At 28.7% G+C, this 26,358-nt stretch overlaps 4 protein-coding genes across 9 annotated transcripts in view; 1 reads left to right on the forward strand and 3 right to left on the reverse strand.

Moving 5' to 3' along the window:
- Positions 1-112: 112 nt before the first annotated feature.
- Positions 113-3,509, reverse strand: LOC103577463 (G1/S-specific cyclin-E1). The gene is made up of 3 exons (XM_008558103.3): positions 2,456-3,509; positions 1,353-1,965; positions 113-1,258 (listed from the first exon to the last, which is right to left on the reverse strand). The coding sequence occupies exons 1-3, from the start codon at positions 2,467-2,469 to the stop codon at positions 518-520; spliced, it is 1,368 nt and encodes a 455-aa protein (XP_008556325.1). The 5' UTR covers positions 2,470-3,509; the 3' UTR covers positions 113-517.
- Positions 3,510-4,769: 1,260 nt separating this feature from the next.
- On the reverse strand, positions 4,770-6,514 carry LOC103577462 (peroxisomal biogenesis factor 3). The gene is made up of 2 exons (XM_008558102.2): positions 6,370-6,514; positions 4,770-6,121 (listed from the first exon to the last, which is right to left on the reverse strand). Exon 2 carries the CDS (start codon positions 5,964-5,966, stop codon positions 4,872-4,874), a length of 1,095 nt encoding a protein of 364 aa, XP_008556324.1. The 5' UTR covers positions 5,967-6,121; positions 6,370-6,514; the 3' UTR covers positions 4,770-4,871.
- A 105-nt stretch (positions 6,515-6,619) lies between these two features.
- Positions 6,620-26,358, forward strand: part of LOC103577459 (O-glucosyltransferase rumi homolog) — a 28,963-nt gene continuing 9,224 nt past the window's right edge. For 2 of the 4 annotated variants that reach the window (XM_053738081.1, XM_053738082.1), the window contains exons 1-7: positions 6,620-6,711; positions 6,781-7,010; positions 7,086-7,257; positions 7,330-7,531; positions 7,623-7,901; positions 7,973-8,205; positions 8,441-8,702. In XM_053738081.1, the coding sequence (XP_053594056.1) occupies positions 6,884-7,010; positions 7,086-7,257; positions 7,330-7,531; positions 7,623-7,901; positions 7,973-8,205; positions 8,441-8,636 (1,209 nt within the window). In that variant the 5' untranslated portion in view covers positions 6,620-6,711; positions 6,781-6,883 and the 3' untranslated portion in view covers positions 8,637-8,702. Of the gene's footprint in view, positions 6,712-6,780; positions 7,011-7,085; positions 7,258-7,329; positions 7,532-7,622; positions 7,902-7,972; positions 8,206-8,440; positions 8,703-17,111; positions 17,248-17,769; positions 18,008-26,358 lie in introns of those variants that run through there. The other 2 variants (XM_053738079.1, XM_053738080.1) reach the window with 2 other exon arrangements.
- On the reverse strand, positions 9,679-24,107 carry LOC103577460 (matrix metalloproteinase-14). 3 transcript variants are annotated; one of them, XM_053738076.1, is made up of 9 exons: positions 23,496-24,107; positions 18,018-18,141; positions 15,873-15,980; positions 13,851-14,305; positions 13,614-13,770; positions 13,289-13,425; positions 12,879-13,199; positions 12,720-12,801; positions 9,679-9,833 (listed from the first exon to the last, which is right to left on the reverse strand). In XM_053738076.1, the coding sequence occupies exons 1-9, from the start codon at positions 23,634-23,636 to the stop codon at positions 9,688-9,690; spliced, it is 1,671 nt and encodes a 556-aa protein (XP_053594051.1). In that variant the 5' UTR covers positions 23,637-24,107; the 3' UTR covers positions 9,679-9,687. The 3 variants fall into 3 exon arrangements, with proteins under 3 accessions (XP_053594051.1, XP_008556321.1, XP_053594052.1); XM_008558099.3 differs by having other exon boundaries at positions 12,588-12,801; XM_053738077.1 differs by lacking the exon at positions 9,679-9,833 and adding an exon at positions 9,840-10,378.

Here is a 26,358-nt window from a genome sequence, read left to right on the forward strand (position 1 = left end):
AAATTTCGCTGTTTTTTAAAATTAATTTACATTATTCTACTCCTAGTTTAATTTCGCTATTTACCTATTTGCCTATTTTTTTTTTTTTTTTTTCAATTATAAAATATTTATGTTTTTATTTTTTCACTGTATAAAAATAAAGTGAAAACTCATTGCCGCATGGCAAAGTTTTTTAAGAAAAAGAAAAAAAAATAAATTTCAAATTTATTTATTTTCTTTTTTTAAATGCATTTGTATAAAAAAAAAAGAACTTTCAAAAACGCGGCATCAATTTAAATATACTTTCATTACTAAACGGTTTAATAATAATATTAATATAATAATAATAATAATAATAGAAATATAATAATATTATCACTGATAAAGTCTCTCAAACTTGCAAACAATTTGTTTGAAATAACTTTAAAAACCATCAACACGAGAATAATAATTAAGGCACTTCGTATAAAAAAAAATAATCGAAGACACAAAAGAAAAGTTAATAATAATAATAATAAAGATATACTTCTATTAAAATCTACGTATACGGTTCAAGTTGTGGAGGTAACCGTGAAGGAGTTGGTGAATTTTTTTGACTACTGGATGGAGGAGTGAGAAGTCCACTTTGATCAGGACTACCTGGTGTACCTAAACTCGAATTCTGATCAAACACTTCAAGAGGTAATTCATTACTTTCATGTCTTTGTTGTGCTTTTTCTAACATACTCAAGTCAATAACGTGAGTTTGAATACGATGACTCTCGTCTAAAACAATATTAGGTACAGAGGCCCGCAGTCCTGAACCAGAATTAGTTTCAACGGGTGTAACAGCTGATCTCAACAATTGCGATCCTTCATCAGCAAGTGTTGATGCAAATGCCGCAAGCCATTTGACACACGGACTCAGCTGTTCCCAAGTAAGTCTTGATACTCTTAATGCACATTCTCTTCCCTGTGTGTGATAAATTGACGCAGCAGCCATATGACTGTACGGGAATTTCAAGCTGCCTTCATCTAGAGTCGCAAGGTCCAGAAGCTGGGCTGCTTGAGTGTATTGAAGGCCACTGTATTGAGGGTAAATAAACGCATTTGGTCGCCCCCAATCACCGGATTCCAGTTGCATGTAAACATTCAACCATCCCGGAGGCGTTACTGGAGATAAATTCCATCCAAGTCCTTTTAAAACTACCAATTCTTTTCCAAGAATTTCGTCTTCAGTACATGCTCCATCTGTTACATACGCGAACTCAGCTATTTTGGGTGGATATATTTCTTCAACCTGTTGAAAAAACAAAAAAAAAAAAGTTAATCAAGTCAATATTAAAATGCATAAGTTTTTTAATTTTCAAGTTACGAAATAAAAAAAAATATACCTTTGCTGCGATAAATAAACATGTGATGCCAATAAGTTGTAATTGATTTTTTGGTACATTCTGATGTGTCGATAGATATCTGTCAATGTAATCCATAGCCAGATAATAAGTCTCTCTATGTAGTTTATAAACTTCACAAACTTCAATCAACCAGTCGAGTAAAATAGCCCGCATACGTGGCTGTAGAGTTGGATGCCTTTGGAACATTTGTGGATCCCTCTGTGCCAAAGTTTTTTGATCACCCAGACAGAGCATTGACCACACTTGTGACCCATCAGCCCAAGGAAATGACGGAAGTGGATTGTGTTTTCCACTTGTTGATGTTGATGGAGTGAGAAAACATGTCGCTGTACGAAGCTCCGACCATGTTGATGGCTCTCTTCGTTCTGTTTCCTGTGCTATTTGATGCTGAGGTGTTTTTACTTCTTCAATATAAGATACGTCATTGCATGACTCAATACAAGTACTCGGTGATACCGCTAATTGTTGTTGTTTTGTTGGTGGGTAAATATTTTCAGTGTCTTCAGAGGGCTCAGTGTTTTTTCGTTTGCGTTTCAGAGTCTGGGACTTGGTACTGAGTGGGCAGGATTGAAAGGCATTTTGTTCTTGAAAACTGTAAATAATATTGTATTGTTTCAATTGATTACTTGTACAACAGTATAAAAATTTTAATATAAATAAAATTAATTTTTTCAAAGTGTAATAAATTTGTGAACACGTCGACATTTTCTGACTACTTGGGAGATCATTTAATTAAAAAAATAACTAAAAATTTTTTTACATAAATTGGTAATAAATAATTAACACAATAATGAAGCGAACAAAAGGTTAATTGTCAAAATATCTCTGATTTTAAATAATATATATGAAAAAATATATAAAATAGTTGAATATAAAATCGAGAATTGTGCACGCCCTCAACTGCACAAAACAGGTTAGAGCGAGAATTATTTTACAAAATAAATAAATAATTTAATAATTGTACAGTATAAAATAATGCCTGAAGTTCGTAACAAAAAAATATGATAATATAAAAATTTTATTAATATTTAACAAAAGGAATTGACCCTTTAGAGAACAAATATAATATTCGTCACACTCACCTAGCTTGTGGCATCTTGATGCTGATTTGCTGACGTGTGATACCCGTATATATGGTATTAAATATTTATTTAATTTATTCAAACTAAAGTAAATAGTTTTTGCGGATAATACCGGCACTTATTTATAAATAATATGATAAATAATAACTACCACAAGTTAAATAATAAATGAGTATGCGTTGCTTGGGTTCACAGAATCGCCATAATGCTCGAGATTGTCCGTGATCAATTTCAACTTTTTTTTTTTTTTTTTTTTCAAGTTGAAAAAATTTTTTTAACTAACTATTTAAAATTCATCAAATCATTTAAATCATTAAGATTTATTATTTAACGTATTTATTATCATATATATAAATTTATTCCGCGAAAATAATAAAATAATATAATCAGAGCGCGGGAGACCAGCGCGCGAAATGATGACCAACCCTTGTATGTAATCCGGTACTGGCACGCCCTCTGTACACTTAACATAACCTCGAAAAAATAAATTATTATAATTGTAAAATCATTAAATAATTGTCCCACAATATAAATAAATATATAACAATACTTTATGCAAAGTTATATCACTTAAAACCCATAAATAATGCAGCTATTGCACCGAGTTAAAGTCCGCCAACGTACCACTTCAGCGCATCTATTTATTTCGTATTTATCCTTTTAAATCCTTGTTAAATAATTCAAATTATTGTTTTATTATATTACCTGACCTTTATATTACAGTAAAAACATTTATTTATCCAGTAATTCATTTAATATTCATTAAAATCAGGTCAAAATAAACCGCCAAAATTTACCCAAGCAACACCGCACTCTTATCGCTCAAAGTGTCACGAATATAAACACTTTTATTTAAATAATATTATTTTAAAAACTTGTTTAAGTGTCTTTAGTTTATTGGTTAATAAATAATACACTTTTAATGTCACAGTTATTATTTATTCACTTGCACCCAACGGAAACAAGATTGTGTATGCACGTAAATGTTTGGCGTTTCGCGGGAACGCTACTGCAACAAGCAGCATCAACACCGGCTGTGCATCGATGGCGCTCACAACTAGCGGTTCACTCAAACACGATTATGATTGGACGAGGTTTCAACACAGCTGGCGCTCAGCTGATCACTCTTTAAATAATTACCTACACAAATTCACACACATTACATATGGACATGGTATTATACAATGTGGAGACAAATACTATCAAGACCACGCGGGAAACATACGCGCGTAAAATCGCCCCTCAGCCCGCCAACGCTAGGGCGGCATAGGACATGCCACGTAATTCGCACATCATTTTTGCTAATTTAAAAAAATTCTTTTTTAAATTTCTAATTGTTTATATTTAATTCATTAATTGTTTTATCTTTAGCCTATTTAATTATTTCAAATTTTTAAATTGTTAGGTAAATATAATCTGGGGAAATTAAACATTTATTTAAATACATAATATGTCAATAAATGTTTAATTAGCTTATCAGTGTTTTATAATGAGGATGAAATTAGAATGGAAAATTTATTCGCTTTTTTAAATTTTAAATTAATTTTTTAAATTTGGCTTTTGATTTTATTATTTACATTTTTTTTTTTTTTTAGGATTAAAGTGAGAGATTTGTCGTTAATTAGAAATGGAAAAGTCTGTTAGAATAGGGGTGAGGTTTTTTCCCCGAAGACTAAAATTCTGAATGAAATTATTATCGACATAGGATAACGGTAATGTAGTTTCAATATAAATAAAGAGATGTCAGTTTGAATGCGATATAGGAAATCAGTTTAAATAAATTACCAACAGAGTAAATATTTTAAATTCTCTGATAGCCAAATTGGCCGCAAAAGTTGATACTTCCAAAGTTGATGAACACTTTCTGAGAAAATTGGTGGCAAAAGTTGGAAATCCAATCAATTGACGATCACTTTCTGAGAAAATTGATGGCCAGAAGTTGGCAATCCATAAGTTGACGGAAAGTTGCTTTTAATTTTCTCAGAAACCTGCATTCCAGTTGTGGCTCCATACTGGCGTGAACTTTCTCAAAAAGTTGGCAGAAACTTGTAGCCAAAAGTTGCAAATGCTAAAGTTAGCGACAACTTGTTGTCAAGTTGATCGCAAGCTAATGAATATCAACTTTTGGACGAGAAATCCTGGCTATCAGGATATAAAATTACAATAAGAGACTCAATTATCAACAGTTTCTTTTATTTAATTATAATATTTATAATTTAATACAACTTCAGTCCTTTTTACTCCATATCATTCCTTCGATGACACCAACTTTTAAATTTATTACTAAATTTTATTTTATAAAAAAAATTTCAAGTGTTTTCTATACATTATTTATTTTTACTTTCCAATTTATTAATTTTATACATAAATTAAATTAATATTACGTAAAAAAAAAAAAAAAAATTACATGCAGTAATTATTGATAAGGACTAAATGCTTCATAAATGTTAGCACCGAAAGATTTCAATTGGTGATTAGCGATCAAAAATTTAAGCCAAGTTTCATGAATGTCATTTCCCTCAGAGATATCCGGAAATAAATTATTTACTATTGGAATTATTTTGGCCATAGGTAATTTTGAATTTTCTAAATTATGAACTATAAGATAATTTTCTGCCACCTCTTCTGTCATCGAGGAAGAATTTTCACTATTTTTATTGACGGCTTTGTCAAAAAATTCTGAAATTTTATCAATCATCAAAACAAATCCACTTCTGACATTTGACTGCATCAGACTATGAAATTCTTGGCTGTCTAACAAATCAAATGTCACGTTGATTATTTCTTTAAATCTATTATTATTTTCAGTATTTATCGTCGGTGGAAATACATATTGCCGGAAATTTTTAACAGGATCTCCATTTTTGTCAGCCAATATACTTGACATGATACCTAAATAAATTTGTTCTAATTCTTTTAAACTAAGTTTATCTTTCAACGAAATTGATTTAAGCACTTGCTCAACTTTTTGCTTTATAAATAAACTCAGCTGTTTAATGCCTCCATCAATAAAATAATTACTTAAATTCAGATAATTTTCTTGGATTCTTCTCAACTCGCGCTCATCTTCCATTCTGTTTGAATCAACAAACATCAGCGCGCTTATCAAATTCAATTGAATTTGCATTATCAGAACAACCATAATGTCCGCATAAATTATAATAACTGATTTGCAGATAGAGTTTACTTTCAACTCATTCCAACAAGCAATTTTATCACAATTACCGTCTTTCAATTTGTCTATTATCTCCTGACTGCTGATGTATTTCAACACCGAGTTTTTTATACATCTGCCCAAATTATAAATCGCTTGAACACAAGATTTTTCTGTACACTCATAATGTTGCTTACGTTTTGAATTTAATACTCTTTTTTGTACTTCCTGTTTGTGCCATTCAATTATTTTACGATGGCTGTATTTTGAAATTACAATATAACTGCTGGCAATTAAACCGCAGACAGCAAACTTACGACTGTGTCTTTGAATAAAATTCTTTATGCGCTCAAACATTTTTATTTTAATTAAATTATTCTAAATAAAAATCGATCAGTATTTTTAGGAGAGTAAAAGTGTAGAACAATTGATACTATTATTGAGTGCCAAAATCATACTCATGTAAAAAATATTTTTTAAATTTGAAATTCGAATCATTGGCAAAATCTAACCTGCAACAAAAATATTTAATTAATAAAATTAATATTTAGTATGAAAAATTATGATCCTGAAGTTAGTAGACATGGATTTTTTTTCAACCAATAACGAAAGAAAGAAACTAAAAATATGCACATGTAAAAAATTAAAAAAGCCGTAGGTGAAATTTTGAAATTATTTTTTTTTTTATGACGTTTATAAAAAAATAAAAAAATTAGACATCGGCTAACTTCAGTATCGTTAATTATTTTGGTTTGTTTACCTTTAAATGCTAGGCTAATTTAGTATTTGACAGGTGATACTTGATAGTAATTTCATAATTGCGTAACAATGATTATAATATTTATTTTAATTATTTCAAGGATTGTTTCTTTATTGTATATTGCAGACATTCACTGTTTTTTATATTAATATAATATATATAACCCCAGTAAATTATGAAGACCGACAGTTGAATTATAAATTTCTATTTTATCAATTATTGTAAATGATGAGTGTGAATGTAGCTGACAATTGTCATTGTTTAAATTTTAAAATAAAATTCAAAAATAAAATTCAAGAATCGAATAAAATTTAAAAATACGTACTTGCAATTAAAAAATCAGTAAGCGCCTTTTTTTAAATTTTATTATTTGAATTTATTTATTTATTTAAAATTCATAAATTGTTTCAGCTGCTATGTACTTACATTCACTCTCATATTTACCAACAACAAACTGACGACAATTGAGTTTACGTCACAAGTATTTATTTACAGTATTAGATAGTTTGTAAATATGTTTATTTATAAATTTTTAATAATAATATCATTAAAATTAAATATTATCGTTAATACTGAGGAAGAATTCTGTTCTATAGAAAAAAATTCATGCTCTGAAGATAAAAAACTTGAAGAATTGATAGGTAACCTCTTAAAAAAATTTATATATTTATTTACACTTAAATTTTTATATATTTTTGATAAAAAAAATTTTACAGATTTAAATAATGATTATAAAGATTATTATGCAGCAATAAAACAAGCCGAGGATGATTATCAAGAATGTAAAGCTAAAAAATGCGGTTGTTTTACTGACGTTATCGAGCAAAATCTAAAACCATTTAAATCAGATCGTATCAATAAAAAATTAATTGATTATTCATTATCTAGGTAATTATTTAAATAAATTATTTCCAATTACCTTGAGGATTCCAAAAGAAAAAACGTCATTTTTTTTTTTAGAGCAACTATTTATCAGATAATTGATGGAAAATTATATAGAGCTAAAGACTGTATGTTTCCATCAAGATGCGCTGGGATAGAGCATTTTATTCATAAAGTAATTGATAATGTGACAGACACTGAGTTTTTGATAAATACCAGAGACTATCCCCAATCAAGTAGGCATTTTGGAACAGCACTTCCAATATTTTCTTTCAGTAAAGTAATTTTTAAAAAATGCGCGCATTAATTTAAATTTAAAAAAAAAATCAATTAATTCAAACAGGTGATTGAGTAATAAAAATATTTTTTAGACTCCGGATTACTATGACATAATTTATCCCGCCTGGTCCTTCTGGGAAGGAGGTCCTGCAATCTCACTATACCCTCGTGGTCTAGGTCGGTGGGATCAGCACCGGAAGTCTTTGGACAAAGCGAGTCAGGAGTATCCTTGGGAGAGTAAAAACACTCAGGCATTTTTTCGTGGCTCGCGAACAAGTTCTGAGCGTGACAATTTAGTTTTGTTGAGTCGGGATCATCCGGAACTGGTTGATGCTCAGTATACTAAGAATCAAGCTTGGAAATCTGATGAAGTATTTATTTAAATTTATTTTTTAGAAATTTCGTTAGTAGTATTGGCTTTAAATTTATTTATTTTATTTAGGATACACTTCATAGACCACCAGCACCAGAAGTCTCGCTAGAAAATCATTGTAAATACAAATATTTATTTAATTACCGCGGTGTCGCGGCATCATTCAGACACAAGCATTTATTTTTATGTAACTCATTGGTCTTTCATGTGGGTGACGAGTGGACTGAATTTTACTACTCGGCAATGAAACCTTGGATTCATTACATTCCAGTACCCAAAGATGCGAGCAAACGAGAACTAGAGTAAGATTTAAAAACTAATTTCATTTATTTTTATTTTCAAAAGCGATCGTTTGTAAATTAAATAATATTTATCTTTAAAAATATACTCTATATATTTTTATTTGTAATAAAATTTTCTGTCATTTAAAAAATTCCACTCGATATCAGTAGAAAAATAACGTTCGCTCTCAAATGAAATAAAAATAATTTACGTAATAATTATTTCCTTTTTATTGAATATTTTTTTATCTTACAGACGACTAATTAAATTCGCACGAGACAATGATGGAATATCACGTAAAATAGCACAGCGTGGTCGTGATTTTATCTGGAAAAAATTACGGATGTCAACAATCGACTGCTATTGGAAAAAATTGTTACAAAAATACACGAAACTTTTGACTTACAAACCAGTAAAGAGAGACAACATGCAGCCAATCAGTCGGAGATGATAATAATCGTCATTTTACCTTCAAATATATCTCTATATATATTATATGTGTACCCGGCAACTAAAAGTAAGTAAAGTAAAAAAAAGTATTTAAATTGAAGTAAAATTTATTGATATGTAATTTTAAGTGACTATATGGATTTATATTACAATGCATGTCAGTAAAAATATATTTATATATAATATACAAGTATAGAATTATTATTTAAATAATAATTATAATTATTGTGCCATAGCGTGGCAAGTTTTATTTTATGAATCATTTGTGCCCCGATTGTTATATTTATCACTTATTATTTAAAGGCACTGGGTTTAAAGACAATTCTTATAAATTTTGTAGTACATCTTTTCCATATTCATATAAAAAAAAATCCAATAATTTTTTTTTTAAAAAAAAGTTTTAAAAAATTGGGAGTACAGTTATTAAGTACTGAATTTATGATCCATAACTAAAATTATCACTATGCAATTATGAAAAAATAATAATGGACGTATTAGAGGTAAATTAATTAATTAATACTTGATGATGATTACTAACTAACATAATAATAATTAAAAAAAAATTTAGTTGCAATTAAAAAAAAAATTAGATGTACGTCGAACACAAAAGAGCAGTTTGTCATTCACCAATTAGATAATTATTTTATAAAAATATTTTTTTTTTTTTTATAAATATTTATATACAACGTACGATTATTTAATTCAATCAATTAATTAATTGATTAATTATTAAAACATTGAATTATTTAACGTCATATTGTATTTGAGACCCGTCAATTTATTATTTTTAATAAAATAAACTGTTGATAAATATATTCGGCGGCAGTGTAACAGGCTCGACAATCATCATTTTTTTTTTTATCTTTATATTTTGTTAATTAGTAAAATAATTACTAGACGTATGCTTAGATTTTTTACAATTAAACTTAACAATACAACAACGGCAATTTAACAATCATACTTAATTCAAGAGTCTTCTTTGCTCGCAAGAGGATTTATATATATATATATTTTAAAATAATCAATTATTTAAGGATGTAAAAATAAATACCCTATGGTATTAAACTCCTCTTAGCGATAATTAGTGATGCCGTGACGATCGCCAGCCTCAGGAATTGATTCCGCGCGCTGAAGATCGAACCGGTTCCTGAATGCGCAGAGTCTTGATTCGATGACGTTACTAGTTCATCAGTACTTCCTGTGATATACGGATTTAATTGTTTTTTTTTTCTTTCTTTATCTTTTTTTTTTAATAAAATACTTTGATTATTTTATTAATTTACTCTGACTTTACTAAATAACATAAAATATTCAATGCTAAGCTTCTGTTTAGTGCTGAACAATTGTAACCGTAAAGTATCGCACGAAGAAACTCATTAATTTAAATTTTATTCGCACTGTTGTTTGAATAAAATAATAAATCCTCATTAGCATTCAGCTATTTATTGACGCAGGGGCAATAAAAAAAATACTTAAGGAACGCAGCAGCTACGAGCTGGTTGTTTTGGAACTTTATTATTATTATTATTTTTTTTGTTTTATTTATTTAAATCATTTTCTTCCTTTGTTTCGCATCTTACGCATCGTTTTTCCTTTTTATTTAATTATTTATTGCTAATTTATTATTTACTTATATGTGGCACGTTCGGAGCCTTCACCAGGCACTTTATTTCCTTTATCAAACAAAATAAAAAAGGCTTCATTTGTCAAATCCAAATAATCCATACCGCAGGTTGTTCTCTTCTGTAAATTTCATCATTTAATAAATAATTTATTTAATTATTTATTAACTTATTTTTAATAAATTATTATTTTAAAGAGGCAAGACAGTAAATTTGTTTTTTTTTTTTTTTTTTTAATTAATATGACAGAAATTAGCCATCTGATAAATTTTGGATTTATTTTTTCAATACGATAAATTTAAAAAAACACATATTTGAAAAATTGCACCTGTAGTTTTTTAAATTTTCTACATGTGCATTTTTTTAGATTTTTTTTTTTTGGAATTCATTCGGAAAAAAAAAAATCCAAAATTTTTGTCTGCTAACTCTAGGATCATTAATTAACAGCAAGTAGATAAAGATCATGAGTATATTGCTTGAGAAAATTTAACAAGTAATTTAGTTGCTTAAAAAAAAAATTTTGTAATTTTTTTGAATTTTTAAATCTACCCGACGTGAATTTATATCATTTTAGAAATAATTTATACTCATTTTTTTTACAGCCAGCGATTTTGCGGTTCACTGACCGGTTGGTTAAATTCCGTGATTCGCAGGCCAATTGAATGATCAATATTCGTAATGTGACCGTTAAATTATTTCTGGATACCAAATAAAATTGTCTTGACTCTTTAATTTAATATAATTTCTTTTCTTTATGAATCGGAGGATCGGGATAAAGGATTTAAAAATAAATCGAGCATTCATAAAATTAATACTTATGATTAAGTGCTCCATAATAAGTGCTCGTGCAAACAATAAGAAATAAAATCTAAATAAACACGTGCAGTAAAAAAAAACACGTGCATGAGTGGAGATAATTATAAATAAATCGTGCGATAAATAATATTCTACCATCGTAAAGTGAAAGGAATTTAAAAAAAAAGAATCGGCTGTACAATGGATATAAATTATTTTATAAGTTAGAAAAGGGTGAGTGGTTTTTAAATAAATAAAAAAGGTATAGGTACAGGTAAAGGTATATATTAATCAAGTTCCAAATCAACGCAACCGTAAAACCGCATTGATTTTAAATAAATTATTTAATTTAAACCATGCACCTCAAACAGTGGGTGTTTATATCTTCATTGTGTGTATAATTTTTTTTTAACCGTTGGAATGACGACTCCGTGCGATATTTTACCTCTGTTATGTGTTTTTAATTAAAAACAATTTTTTCATTTAATGTTCTAAAGACGAATTAGTAAATAATTTTTTTTGTTAATTTTTTTTAAAGCGATTATGAAATGCGATGTTGTTAATTAGTAAAGTTAAGTAATTGTAATTAGTAATGCAGCAAATAATTATTTTAATGGAAACATAAATTAATATCCCAAGCGATTAAGTCGTATGCGATTGAGTTTTAAAATAATTAGTATAAAAAATTAAGGAATAAATATTTTAGAATATCTTATATTTAAATATTTACTCTGGTGAACTGCAGACCTGGCGTTTTCATTGGCGATTTAAATATTTTAAATTTAAACATTAGATAAATTTTATTTATTTCAAATATTTATCACCTGGCTGATGTGGCGGGCTGACTGAATTATTCAAATATTTAAAAGAAGCTCAAGTAATTTTTAAAAATATATAATATATAATCTATAAATAATAAATATATGGTTGTTAGTATTTGTAAAAATATACGATAATTTAAACTGCAATTATATAAATTAATAGGTAGTACCTCCACCTGACTCGACACATCTCAATCACTTCGAGTTAATTTTTTTTTTATCTTTTTTTGCAGAATAATAAATGCCAGTTATCATTTTTTGTCGCGTATGTTTTTAAAATTTTTTTTCTCAATAATAGAAGTAAAAAAATATGAGATCAAAGAGTGACATCGGTAGATATAACCGGAAGTTGTAGAACTGATTGAATTCACAGGATGAGACAGTTATAAACTCAACAGTACACGTGTAATAATTTTTTTATTCTATTTTTATAATAAAAGCATTAATGTTGCGTCACATCCCGTAATATTAACGTGTACTAATCTGTAGTTATAAAATACGGTTATAAAGTTAGACAATAAATTTATTGTAACTAGTTTTTATAGACTCGAAGCTTATGAGAGCTTAAGCTAATTATGTATATAAATATAAACATATTCATATATAAGCCCCAAACACTAGCCAGGTTTTTTTGAAAAAAAAAAAAAAAAAAAAAAAGCATATTTCGCTTAGCAGAAAATTATACTGGACTTGATTTCCAATAAAGTCAAGTACCTGCATCAAAAATAATGTCACCGACATCATCACCAGGATTACTGTCATCGCCAAGGAAACCGCCGGCGTCAGTGTCCAAGTTTCCAGACTCCGTATCATTTATTGAGTAATTATTATTCCATGCGATATTACCTAATGTCCCTCGACTCGCAGATTTACATCCGAACCACCAGAACGCTGTTGCTCTCGGGAACGCTGGTTCAGCCACATCGACCTGGTGACAAAAACAAGCAATTAAAGTTAAGTCAGACGTTCCTACAAATAGACATGAAGAAATTTAAGATAACTTACGGAGAATGTTCGGTCGTTAAACCGATAGTACGCATTGTCTTTGAAGAAATACGTGTACCCGTGATAAGTTAAGGCTGCGTCGACGTTGTTGGGTACTCCTTCCCAATTAGAAATTAATTTCGGATATGTACTTTTAACTGGGGGTCGTTGAGCGGGATCGAATCTCCAGAATTTAGTGCCTTTGTAAAAGTAAATTTTTCCGTTGCCCGTCCATACAGTCACTGCGTCAATATTGTCGGGTATTCCGGTGAATCCTTCGCTGATGTCCTTCGGGTAGTCGCCGTCAATCCTCTTCCCTACGTACCTCCAGTACTTGGATCCCTGTACAAGTAATTTTAAGAAGATAAATATCGTAGACTGTAATTATAAACAATTAGACCTACGGAGAGATGGTTAGTTTTTTTTATTACCTTGAAGAAGTATGTTTTGCCATTCTTGTACGTAAAAGCGGCATCGATTTTCCCTGGCAATCCTTTCCAGGAACTACTTATCAGTCTAGGATACCCACTGGCCACACCGTCGTCCGTTAACATCCAGTAGTAATCGCCTGTAAATTATTTCCTGTTACAACTATGACTGGCTACTGCGTTTAAATCCACCGTATAATTATAAAGATTAATTGTTTACGACAAATTGTTGTTTTGCCGGGTAAATTTATGCAGAATAGATATATTACTAGATATATCTGTAATTATTATTTATAAGAACGGACAATTTATAATCAAGTCTATTTACCTTTGAATACAAATGTATGACCATCAGCGGAATTGAACATTGTATCGACTTTTGAGTCTGCGCATAAAACTGAGTCTTCTTCACCAGTCGGGCTTGATGTCGTGCGTTGATGAACTTCTGTATCACTTGCTTCCAGTGCTTTGGACCCATATAATGCCTAAATAAATAAATTCCCATGATTATTATCATCAAATTGTCATCTAATTGATGATGTTGTTAATGATGATGAATACTTACTTGAATCCCATAAACGTCGTCACCATCGAGCATAAAATTTGGTTCGTATCCTCGATAGAAAGGCGCCATCAATGCGGATTTAATGTCGCTGTGACTCAGACCCAGAGAATGACCAAACTCATGAGCGGCGACTTGGAATAAATTTGTCCCGCGGTAGCTGTTGATAGACCAGTGTTCCGAGTCATCAAAATGGGCGTCACCACCGTAGACTGGAAAATATGCGTGAGCGAGTGTTCCTCCTGGACCATCAAATGGATCACCGTCGCCGTGCTCTCCGCGTTCGAATCTGATGTCAATGTGGACTTGTCCGGTTTTTTTCTGCGTAAATGTAAGATCCGTGTGCTCTGACCAGACCGCAAATGCTCGGGCAATATCTTTGTCTACTGATGCTTTATCAAGTGACCTTGGATACTTACTTATTTTGTATGTGAGCTTTTTAACTCGCCATCTAGATCCTTTAAATATAAACAAATACTAATTATTAAATATTTATGTTTAGGAAATGGAAAATTTAAAAATTAATGAATGTAGAAACGAAACCTTGACACTTTCCTGAAGATCAATCTTATCATTTATCATAATATTATTGTACACGCAAACTACTTTTTAAAATTTAATACTCAATATGTATTTATGTGATAATATATGTACATTTTATTGTTTTATTTTTTTTCCGCGATTTTAAATAAAAAATTTTAGATTATTAGCCGTTGCGTGATATTGCGGGATGACTATGAATGATTTGCCCTTATGCAATGACATACAGAGTAACTCCTACATATTTAACATACTGAGAGTAGAGTAGAGTAGAATAGAGCTGAGTTTATATCGACGGTAATTATTTAAGGTGGTCATAACACGCTTAGTAACATTAATGTTGCATAATCTGTACTCATAGCTTGCGCGTGATAATTATTTAACTATTTTTAGAAGATTTTATAGAAATCTCGCTATTTAATTTGTCCTCATGGTGGAATTTTAAAAAGTTCCCAATAGAATCATAATTCGTTGAGTAGGTTACAAAAAAACCATTGGTTCAAAAGTTTATATGTATATATATAAATATATAATGCGCTTTGTTGCGACGATGGCAGTTACAATTAAAATCGGGTCTTAATGAAACTTGGCAGGCTTATTCTATGAATGATCGGTTAAGTTTAAAGATGAGCAAAATCGGCCAATTAGTTTAGAAGGCGGCGATTTTTAATTTTCAAATTTACGAAAATCCCGCCGTTTTTTTTTTTAAACTTTTTAATGGACATGTAGCCCCATCCGGTAGAAAAGACGTCATATGTGATAAAATAAAGTATATTTTGTGTTTTATGATAAATTTTTCATTATTAATACAGGTTCAAAGTCACATTTTGTGTTATGGTAAAAATATCATTATTATATTTTTGAAAGTTTTTGGCGGGTGATTTTGAATGTTTGTATATTTATTCTTATGCTCCGGTATTTATCTCAAGTTTTAAAATTTAAAAGATCGATTGAATTTCTAAGAAAAGCCGGCAATTTAAATTTTCAAATTATTTGAATTCTGGCGGTTAATTTTGAATTCAATTTTTTGAAACTTTAAAATAAAGGAAAAATGAGAAATCTACTTCTATTTCGGATGCCGAATGACTTTTTTTTTTATTACTCATAATTACCCACCAATCAATCAAAGATTATAAATTACAAATTACAAAGCGCGGGTAATTTAAAAACTGGATTATAATAAAATAATAACAATTATTTAAAAAAATAATAACGTCAGTGAATCGATAAAAATCGATTTGTCTATCTGTTTATGCTTGAGTGAATAGCTCTGGTTTTGTCATGCACGAGAAACGCAATTGACCAATAAATTATTCTAAGGGAAATCACGTGAATGACAAAACGTGAGTGAGGTCGTCGGAAAAACGCTATATCGAATCGTTTTAAAATATATTTTAATGTAATATAATTATTATGTATTCTTATACAAGTGAAATCTATATATTTTTCGTAATATTCACCAAACACTTATATAAATAAATATACCTTGTAATGCATAACGTCTTGATCTGCCGTCAGTACTGGCTCCTACTTTGTCTTTTACTCCACATCTTGGCAAAGACATCATAGTAGCAGTGTCATTATCCATTGAACCTGTACAAAAACAAAAAATAAATTATAAAATACATTTTAATTAATTTAATAGAATGGAATTTTTTTATTTATTTTACACACGCAATAAAAAATAAATCAATATGACGTTTTTTCCATGACGGACACAAAACATTAGCAATACTTTTTTTTCCTTTTCGTCACTGAGTTATAAATGTGTTAACGTATTTATGTTATCATACATCATATTTGTGATTAAACATGCGAGTTAACATGATAAATTCAGTAAAGGTTTAAATGCAGGTCATACTAATAAATAACTTGTTTAGAAAAATTATTCAAAAGAATTAACTAATGGTAAAGTCATTTGTTCTCTTATATTTTCAATACATATGTATATATATATATATATATGTTATCCTGATCGAATGAAGTCACATAAATTCATTGTAATAAATAATTATTGTTATTCGTCATCGCGTAGAGACTGTAAGGATGATGAGGGTGTTAGATTGAATAATTCCGTTATCCAATTGCCTCTTACTGTTTACTGTAATTACAGTCTTAACAATTCCACAGTATTTATTTACTTATTTTTTTATTTTATTGGATAATATGAAACACGCCTTCCGCATCGATAATCTGTTTATGGCGCCGAGATCTTCCTTTTTTTTACAATCCTCCTTTTTATTTCCTTGTTGGTCAGCACTCAGGGGCGAATTAATTCCCATTGGAAAAATACTTGACTATTCGCTTCATATATTTATAAATATGATATACAACTGTTGTATTTTATTCAATTGTATTTTTATTTTATAGTATTGTTTATTGGAGGATTACCTTGGCACTAAAATTTCTTGCAAATGTCTTTCTTACAGAGATAATATTTTATTTTGTCTAGGCCAACGGGTTCGCATTAAATTCATCAACTATCACCTCAACTTTATAATTGACAGTTATTGTTATTTACAATAATAAAATAATAAAATAATAATAATTTTAATTTGAGTGAATTGATAAATTACTGGGGTATGAATGGATCGAAATGATTCAGACATACTTTGGACTATTATATATGAATCACTCGATCCCGAAGATAAATTATCATATTTTAAAATTAGGCCCGTTGATAAAATTATAATTTAATATATTTAATATATATAAATGTTGTAGAATTTCCAAGTGATATAAATAATTATTACTGGCCATGGAAAACAAGTTTCTCATTTATTTCTTGCGACAAATGAGACTACTGGACACGGCCTTGACAGTGACTATGGAGAAAACGTCAAGTTGATAATGCCAACAGGTTAATTTTATTTATCATATATATAAATATATATTAAGATTTTAATTGTGACCTTTTGACATTTGAAATAAAATTAAAAACAATTTCCCATAGTATTTAAATCACGTAATGGCGATAATTTATAATTTAATTTGCCAAGTGTAAATTTTAAAATTTTTTTGCACTGATGGCCTTCGAGCACGCGTCATTCTTTTATATCTTTGATACATCCGTTGCTTTATGAATGATTCACAAGCATCATGACCACCATCGTAGCTTCTTCGTAGTCGATGTCGTTGTCTTGGTCTTCGTCGTCGTTTTCTGATCATGAGCGTCGTCTTCATGTCTCGTTACTCAGACAATTTACGTTATCACGATCGCGATATATATGACAATGTTTAATAATTTAAAATCACGTTTATAGTCATAGCTTAGAGAATAAAGGATGATAATTTTAAATGTGATTGATTTTTTATACTGATCAATGGAATTCAAATTAAAATATTTTTTAAAATAAATATTTACATTGAAAAAAATTTTCAGAGTGAGCGCGGATTAAATCTGGAGTTAATTTGGAGCAGAAGACTTTTTATTTATTTAATACTCTTGAAGTAAAATTTAAATAAAATCCAGATCACTCCGTTGGAAAAAAACTCCCTATTTATTCCGTATGCGGAGTGATTTTTTCTAAAACTCCAGAACTCTGTGACGGAGAGAATTCGGATTTAAATTTGAAGTGGAATAAAATTCGTGATCACTCCTGATTTTTTACAGAGTATTAAATTTATTACCTGTTACATTTAAGCCAGCGAATGCTTGGAAATCCATGATAGCTTTGTAAACAGTGTCTTCAGAAATAATTCCACCGCTTGTTGGGTTCACCGGTGGTAAGTATCCGAATTGCGACAAATATCTCTGCAATTAAAAATAAATAAAATAAATATTACAAAACACTTTTTATGTCAGCAAACAATCAGCTGAAGATATTAAATATTATCAATGTGTAAATTTTACCATGACCTTGTATATGTCATGTGACTCAATTTTTTTCATTGTCAATTATTTTACGATTTACTTTATCGCGATATCTGTATCAAAGCTTCCTTATATTTTTTATAGTTAAAACAAAATATTTTTTTATTTCGTCACACCTACTCATTACCAGAGGAACAAAAAGATGATTCAGAGTAGAGAATGAAAGAGGAAATTAACATGTTTTTTTTTTTTTGTTATGATCATGTCGTAGACCCGAACAGGAAATTCTAAAGCACCGAAATTTTTATTTTACGATTTTAACTCGAGATTTGCGAGTCGCGGTCGTGAATCGCGAGTTTGTTTGATGGTATTGTGGGACATTAATGCATGAAATAAGGAGTTAGAGGTCTATGACACCGAGCTAAGTGTTTATGACCCGCGATACCAGTGATTCTCGTGATGGACCTACACTACAAGAGTTTGGGTTACCGACCTCGCGATTCTAACAGAGACGGTACTGTTATGTCTTGTGTCTTGTGTCTTGTTTATACAACGCGACATTATTAATATTCTGTTGAGAAGGTTCAGTATAGGCGCCTTTTATTTCTATAGTCTGTTTTATCTCCAATCATATGAACGTGCATTTTTTAAATTTTCCGCCATTAAATTTACTATCACTTTCAAACTAAAAAATTTTTATTCGCTCCAAGAAAACTTTTACTTGTCCTAAGAAATTTTTTGCATTATAATTTGAAAACGAAAATTTTTTCGAGTAAAGAAAAAATTCTTGTTTTCATTTCCTGCTCTAAGAAATCCTTTTTTTTCTGTGCACTGTTTTTTTATTTTCCAAACTTATATTGAAGTCAAATAATACTTTTTAAAATTTTTTTTTTCTTGTCTTATAAGTGGAATCTAAAAATAAATAATAATGCAGCTCAATCTATTTTTGGTACCAAGTAATTTTTTGTCAAATCTTATCTACACATCCGTGGATTGATAAAAAAAGTATCGTGACCTATTAAAGTTTCGATTTCAATAGGAAATATCAATATATATTTTAAAAATATTTACTATCTAGTTCTCAAGAAATTTTTTATCAATTATTGTTCATAAACTAGTTCACTTAGTCTGCACATTGTGACAATTTAAAATAAATTGATAAAAAAATACATTGATTTACTAAATAAAGAAAGATTGAGTTTTTTTTTTTAGTTTGAATGAAAGGTATCACCAGTGGAATTAAAATAAAAATTGATAAAATTAGTAAACGCTTTAGTATTAATGAATTTCCGGAGGCTTATGATGATTCATATTTACAAGAGATGTGACTACTTCTAAGAAGTTATTTCCCTTCATCAGATTCCAGGTGTCTGGTAATTTTTTTCCTGGTGAAATGAATTGTGATGATTGAAAAATAATGATAATAAATTCCAAGGTAATCAATGAGTAACTATTAGAGTTTATTGACGTACTAATACTTAAATTATTTGTAGAAAAAATTAATCGACTCGAGAACAAACAATTTTAATTTTTTAATTTACATTAAAAATAAAATTCTGTTAATTAAATGGAGTAGAATTAGGTTAGACTGTAAAACAATCGATCGAGATGAAAGAGGGATAATTCGTCATGTCAGGTAATTAAAAAATCCACGTGATCAATAGTGATCTTGTGGTGATGGTCTGGGCCAAAGAGCTCTGATGCGACGTGAGACTTTGAGACCAGGCCAGCAGGTTGTTTGCTATAACTATTAGACTTCCTTGACCTGGATTAGATCATGACAATGTCTTACTATACGACCACTACGTAGAAGAACAAGAAGAAGAAGAATAATATTCGTGTCACAAATGGATTCATTGTCGTATTTAAATTATCTTAAAGTCAACACTTTGCTGTAAGAACCCGAGCACGAACCGGATGTTTAATTCAAATCTCTCATCTTACGTCAATTTTGTCTTTGATATGCAGAGTCTATTAATTAACGACTAGACCAATAGAATACACAGACAATTTTTTAAATCAATAATAATAATAATTTGCTGCACTTGAGATTTTTTACTTCTAATCTCAGGTCATTTTATTATCTTTTTATTAGTTATCTATTTAATGTTATCGGTGGTATGATAACTTTTTTTTTTATTTTCCTACACACCTAAATTATATGGGTTTTTACGTTGACTTCATGCAATGATTTTTTTAAAATTTATTATCTTTAGTTGATATCTTTTTTTTTAAATTAAAAAAAAAGTTGAATTTTAATTTTAGTTAAATTAAAAAAAAAATCTTAAGAATAATTTATTTGACATGAAAAAAAAAAATATATAAATAAAATGCAAAAAATAAATTTGTATGCGTATATTGTAAAGTACAATAAATATATTTATATTTTTACATACATTGTGATCTTGATGACAAAAAAAAATGATAAATACGTAAACTGTCAATGACACGTACTTCGAAATTTATATTTAAGAATAAACAAAAATGCAAATTCATATACAAAGAGTTTATTTAAGTTGTATAGACCGAGTTGAAAGTAAAAGTGAAAAAAATGATTATTATTTCTAAGAGATGAACGAAATTTGAATGCTGACTGGTGACTTAATTTTGTCTTACGATCGCTACAAAGATATACTTTTAAAACATAGCATAGTACTCTTTGTATTCAAAGTACGTCTGAATAAGATACCAAGACGTCGAGAATACCGATTTGAATTTGCTTCGACAAAGACCTCGCCAAGGTCGAGATCACAACTCATATCAGTGCGCTCAGTGCATTCGCATCTTTGTTTTTTATTTAAGTTTTTAAAATTAAAAACAAAATAAATATTCAATAGACTCCCTGACAGATGTCTTAATTTTGGTCTAGTCATCGCGGTTTGAAAAATTACTGTCATCTTTGATCCGCCGAATTATTTTAAATTTATCTGTAATCTATAACACAGGAAAGTTTTTAGTATTTTTGTTTAGTTGTTTATCGAGATAAAAATATATATAAAAAAGAACAACTAAAATGATAACGGATTTTTAAAGACCGAGCAAGAAAAGGTCGCCCACCAGTGAGTCATTCATTGGCGCGCGAAAAAATGCTGATTCAACGGCCGGAAGTAAATGCAGTCAATGTACATAAATCGAAGCCACGCGAGTCTGTGACTCATCTATACAAGATTTTGATACATTAATTATTTGTCAAGTAGATATTATTTTTTTTCATCTTAATTATATATTGTATATACATTTAATTAAATATCAGTAACTTGACATTAAATTTCAAAAACTGATTCAATTTTAATGATCACATTTTTACTATAAATAAATATATGATCAATTAAAAAAAAATAAAAGTGTTTTTCAAAATTATAAATAAAATTTATATTTTGATAAATAATTTTATTTTCTATTTAAAAAATAAATTAGATAAGATTTATTATAAATATAATTATTTATTTATTTTGTGCGCAGTAAATCTTGAATAAAATAATTTAAAAAAAAAACAACAAACTACAAATTACAGGTGAATAAACAGACATGATTCAATTAACATGTAATTAATAAATGGCACGTGTACTCACTGGCTGTTAGATAAAAAATAAATACATATAATAAAGAAAATATATATAAACACGTGGATTAAATGATATGAATTTTTTTTGTTCTCACAGACTAAAGCGCTAGGATTATCTAAGTCTATTTAATATTCCAATGACAGCAAATTCGTGTCCAGACTGTGGATCCGCGATTACCAAGGCCACTTTGAGAATAAACTCTCGACTTTTTTTTTTATAGCATATAATAACAGTCTCCCGATTATTTCCGCGTTATCCAAGGTACATCCATACATTATTTACTATTTCCTAGTATCATCTTGAGGATTACAACTAAACATCAAGACTTTTCATCTGCATTTTTATCACTACTTATTTTACAATTCAATTTTTTTTTTTATTTAAAAAAAATATAAACAAAAAATTTAATTTAGTTCCCTAAATCAAAGATCACTTAGTCACAGAATTAAATAATTTTATGGCGCGAAAATTTTTTAAAAATTTAAAACAAAAATATTCTTAGGACTAGAAAAAATTTTTTAGAGGCGAGAGAAAATTTTATTAAGCCAAGAAATTTTTTTTTTTGTTGAGATAATTATTTTAAGACACGTAAAATAAATTTATGGCAACATCAGTCTACTTACATCTAATTGTACTCTAGTTTAAAGACATGAATATTATTATTTTTTTTTAAATAATTATCTAGTACTAATATTGAGGCCTTAAAAAAAATAGCAATGCAGTGAAGATGTATTTGAGGTAAAGGTCAAACATTGCGGCAGGTCGGACAGTAACATCGTCTACTACTAGCTATCGTTTTATGTCTGACCGCGACATACTCGTAGGTCTGTAATCACGTACTTAATATCAACACTGCACTGCAGTCTCAAGTTCTTCCTCTACTTATTCTCAAACCCATAATGTAATTTAATTTTTAAATTAAATAATTATTTATTTTATTGTATTTTTCTACATTCCACGAATAATTTACACAATTGACGTTAATTTGCTTTCATTTTTTTTTGTCTATACTTAATATTATACAAGACAAACAATTCAGAGAAAATTGACTCAATATAATTAAATAATTAAATTGTTAAACAAAATTAAAATGATTGTAACCAGATATTGCTTTGTGATTACAAATTAATCGAAGGTTACTAAATCGAATCATTGTGAACTTTGTTAGACTACAATCTACTCAACGTCTGAATTGTTTACGTCATTTTATCATTGAAACTATTTCTTTTATTCTTCTATTCGCAATTTATTTATTTTTTTTTTTAAATTTACCGCGAAAATATTTTTTTGACAGATCTCATAATTGACATCAAATAATTAATTAAATAATAAACCAATGAAATTTTATATGAGTGAGTGTAGTAGACGTCAGAAAATTTATAAATTTTAATTAAATAAATTAATTAATTAAAAAAATGAAATTTAAAAAAATCGCGCATTTTAAATTTTATCCGTCTAAAAAATTAAAAAAATTTAAGAAAGCCAGTAGTCAGTTACATTTACACTCATTATTTTTAGTAATTTATTAGAAAACGCGTGACACTTTTAAATATTTTATCTCAAGACTTTATCTTACGTTTATCACTTGAGTAATTTGTTGATTAAAAAACTATGCAATGTTATCTATAAATCAACTTTTGTATGCGCATTTACTCATGACAGCTAATAAATTAATGTAATATATTTAATTAACAATAATAATAATGATTAATATTTAAATAGACTTACCATGGCGTCATTGTCAGAGACAACAGGTAAAGCTTCTTGTGTTTTAGTACACAGTACAATCACGAGGACCGCCGTGTAAAGACAACATGACATCCAATTGCTGACAAATTTACCTTCTGTTCTCCAGTTACTCTTCTTCATATTTAAATAAATTCTTCCTAACGTTTTACAACAAACGAAATTAAAGAATTCAAATAAAATCACTTTTCACTCACGTATTTATTTTAAAATCAATCAAATCCTCCGTGACTTTCCGACTTTGCTTGATTACTTTTATCTTCAGGTTGTAAAAAATATGATAAATATTTTCGCAATGTACACAAGTCCTTGTCAGGTCAGGACAACATCGTTGCTACGACACTATCGATTTGAAATTTCTACGGAGCGCGGGCTTGGATTTTATTTACAACTTGGAGAGTATAAAATGTTTTACTGTTTGCTGAAGCTGATTGATTGGCTGACTGAGTGGTAATTTATTTAAAGGGTTAAATAAAATAAATTTATTTGTTTTGTTAATAAAAACAAGTGTTAAGTAAATAAGTGAGAACAGAAAGGAACGGGCTTACTCCCGATGTGCCCGGAGTCGACCGCCACTCTGATTCACTATCGGTACGACACCGAGTCTTTTATCGAGCACTCCCACCACCGTCCTGGAGGTTCGCTTACGAGTTCGCTTCACTTGTTCACCAGACACTCTGTACACCAGCTCAACCAGATCAGCTTCTACCGCGAACATGGAACTCAAACTACATGACCAACCCCTCAGTTCTGGGTACGCCTTCCCCGACAATTGCCCTTATCAGTTACCTTTTTTTAATTCATACAATTGTCATCTTTTGTGTTGATGTACTTTTTAAAGTGACTAATACAATTATTGAGTATAAAAAAGATTATTATTAAATTTTTTTTTATCGAAATTAAATTTTTAAAAATTTATTTAATTCATTTTTTAAGGAATTTATGATTATGCTACGAAGAGTCCACGTCTTATAATTTTTGAATTCTTTTTTTAAATGATAAATTGAAAAAGAAAATATTTAAAAAAATTGCACTTATAGTTTATGTAATTTTCTACATGTGCATATTTTTAGTTTTTTTTTTTTTGGAATTTATTTATTGAAAAAAAAAGTTCAAAAATTTTTAATCGTTCAATTTATTAATTATTAGATATCGTGAGCATTTTGTAAATAATTAAAAGATGAATCTTAGGTAATGTGGACAATAAAAAGATGTCAAATTACACTGAATGTACTTTGAATATTTATTCAAATTTTTGGAGAGTTGGTATTTAATGTCATTACGAGATTTTTAATAAAGACAATTGTCAAATTTGACGTAATTATAAAAAATTGAATGACAATATTTGAATTTCGCGCGTTACTGCGCATCATTTAGTTGTAATTATTAATTAGCCAGTTATTAATAATTAGTAGTTGTGATCTTGGTGGAAAAATAAATATGTTTATTTAAATTTATAAAATTATAGATAAATATTATTGAATAATATATTGATTAGATTACTCGGCTAAATGTATGACAGAAGTTTCATAACTAAATTTATAATTAAATAAATAAGCTCATAAATTTGATAAATCTGCATAGTAGTATATGTATATGTATATATTTAGTTAATAGATTAGAGCGATCTTGGAAAAAGTTAATTCGCGAATTACGGCCGTGATTTAATTGTTTAAATTATGAATAACGCGATTATCAATTTTTATTCAGTGTTATTTTTATGATTCGACGTTTTTATAAATTATTTTATTTTTCAACGGCTATGAATTTAATACGAATTGTGAAATCTATTAGAATGGTCATACTTTTTATAGAATTATTATTTAACATTAGTAATTAAAGTTCGAGGGAATAAGATCCGAGGCTTCTTTATCGTCTGGTTTTTTATATTTTTTAAATATTTTTCCACCTGAATTCCGGTTAATGGAATTTTATATTTTTTGGTAATTAATGGAAATTAATAGATAAATTTTAATGGACAAAAAAATAGAAAATTAATAAAAATTCAAATCAATGGTAGAAATTAATGGATTGAAATTTAATAATTAATATTTTAAAATTAAATAAATGATTCCATTAATCGATTTAATTATTTCCTCATAATAAAATAATTAAATAGATAAACACTAAGATATAAACAATCAATGGATCTAAAGTGACAGCTGAAAAATAATAAAAAGTTCAATTAATTAACAAAAAATCATGAATAAATTTAATTAATAAAAATCAATGAAAAAAATGGATTAAAAGTAATGGAAAAAATTGTAGATCTGCATTCAAGGTAAGAACTAAAAAAAGGACGAAATTAATAGAAAAAATTAATGGATCAGGATCAACGGATAAGAATTGATGAATAATAATTAACATGACGAATGTCCATTTTTTATAAAATTCAGTTTCAAATTTCCTTGACCACAAGCTTGTGATATTTCCGCAAAATAAAATTTTAATTTGTAATATCGCGTGATTTGACAATCAATGCGTGATTTTCGCAGTAATAATACATGAGTAGAGATAAATCTTGGTGGTTTGCAAGAGTATCCCGTCATTACTACCGCCATTTAAATAATTATTATTACAAAATTTCTAAAATAACATTGGCCTTGAATCAGAAAAATATTTTTCAAACGAGTGTTATTCAAATTTCACATCACAATCTCTAGCAGAAGAGCCTTCTTTTTTCGCAGTAATATTTTTTTTGTCAACTGTCAATCATTGAAGATCTACGAATCATCTAAATCATCATTGTCATCATCTTACATTACATTATTCCATTTTATGAGATACTGATCCTAACTATCGAGCTCATAGCCGCCCTGCTGAGTTCGTTTTTTATTTTCTATCA

This window comes from Microplitis demolitor, chromosome 4 (genome assembly GCF_026212275.2).
Source record: "Microplitis demolitor isolate Queensland-Clemson2020A chromosome 4, iyMicDemo2.1a, whole genome shotgun sequence".
NCBI classification, from domain to species: Eukaryota; Metazoa; Arthropoda; class Insecta; order Hymenoptera; family Braconidae; genus Microplitis; species Microplitis demolitor.

What these genes read in the sequence shown, in the direction of transcription:
- LOC103577463 (XM_008558103.3), bottom strand. An exon ending in GTTTATTTATCGCAGCAAAG is followed by an intron (nt 1,259 to 1,352) that starts GTATATTTTTTT and finishes TTTTTTCAACAG; the next exon opens with GTTGAAGAAATATATCCACC.
- LOC103577462 (XM_008558102.2), bottom strand. Translation starts at nt 5,966, where the DNA reads ATGTTTGAGCGCATAAAGAATTTTATTCAAAGACACAGTCGTAAGTTT.
- LOC103577460 (XM_008558099.3), bottom strand. Translation starts at nt 23,636, where the DNA reads ATGAAGAAGAGTAACTGGAGAACAGAAGGTAAATTTGTCAGCAATTGG. An exon ending in TTAACGACCGAACATTCTCC is followed by an intron (nt 12,802 to 12,878) that starts GTAAGTTATCTT and finishes TTTTGTCACCAG; the next exon opens with GTCGATGTGGCTGAACCAGC. An exon ending in TGACATTATTTTTGATGCAG is followed by an intron (nt 9,834 to 12,587) that starts GTACTTGACTTT and finishes CGTATATCACAG; the next exon opens with GAAGTACTGATGAACTAGTA.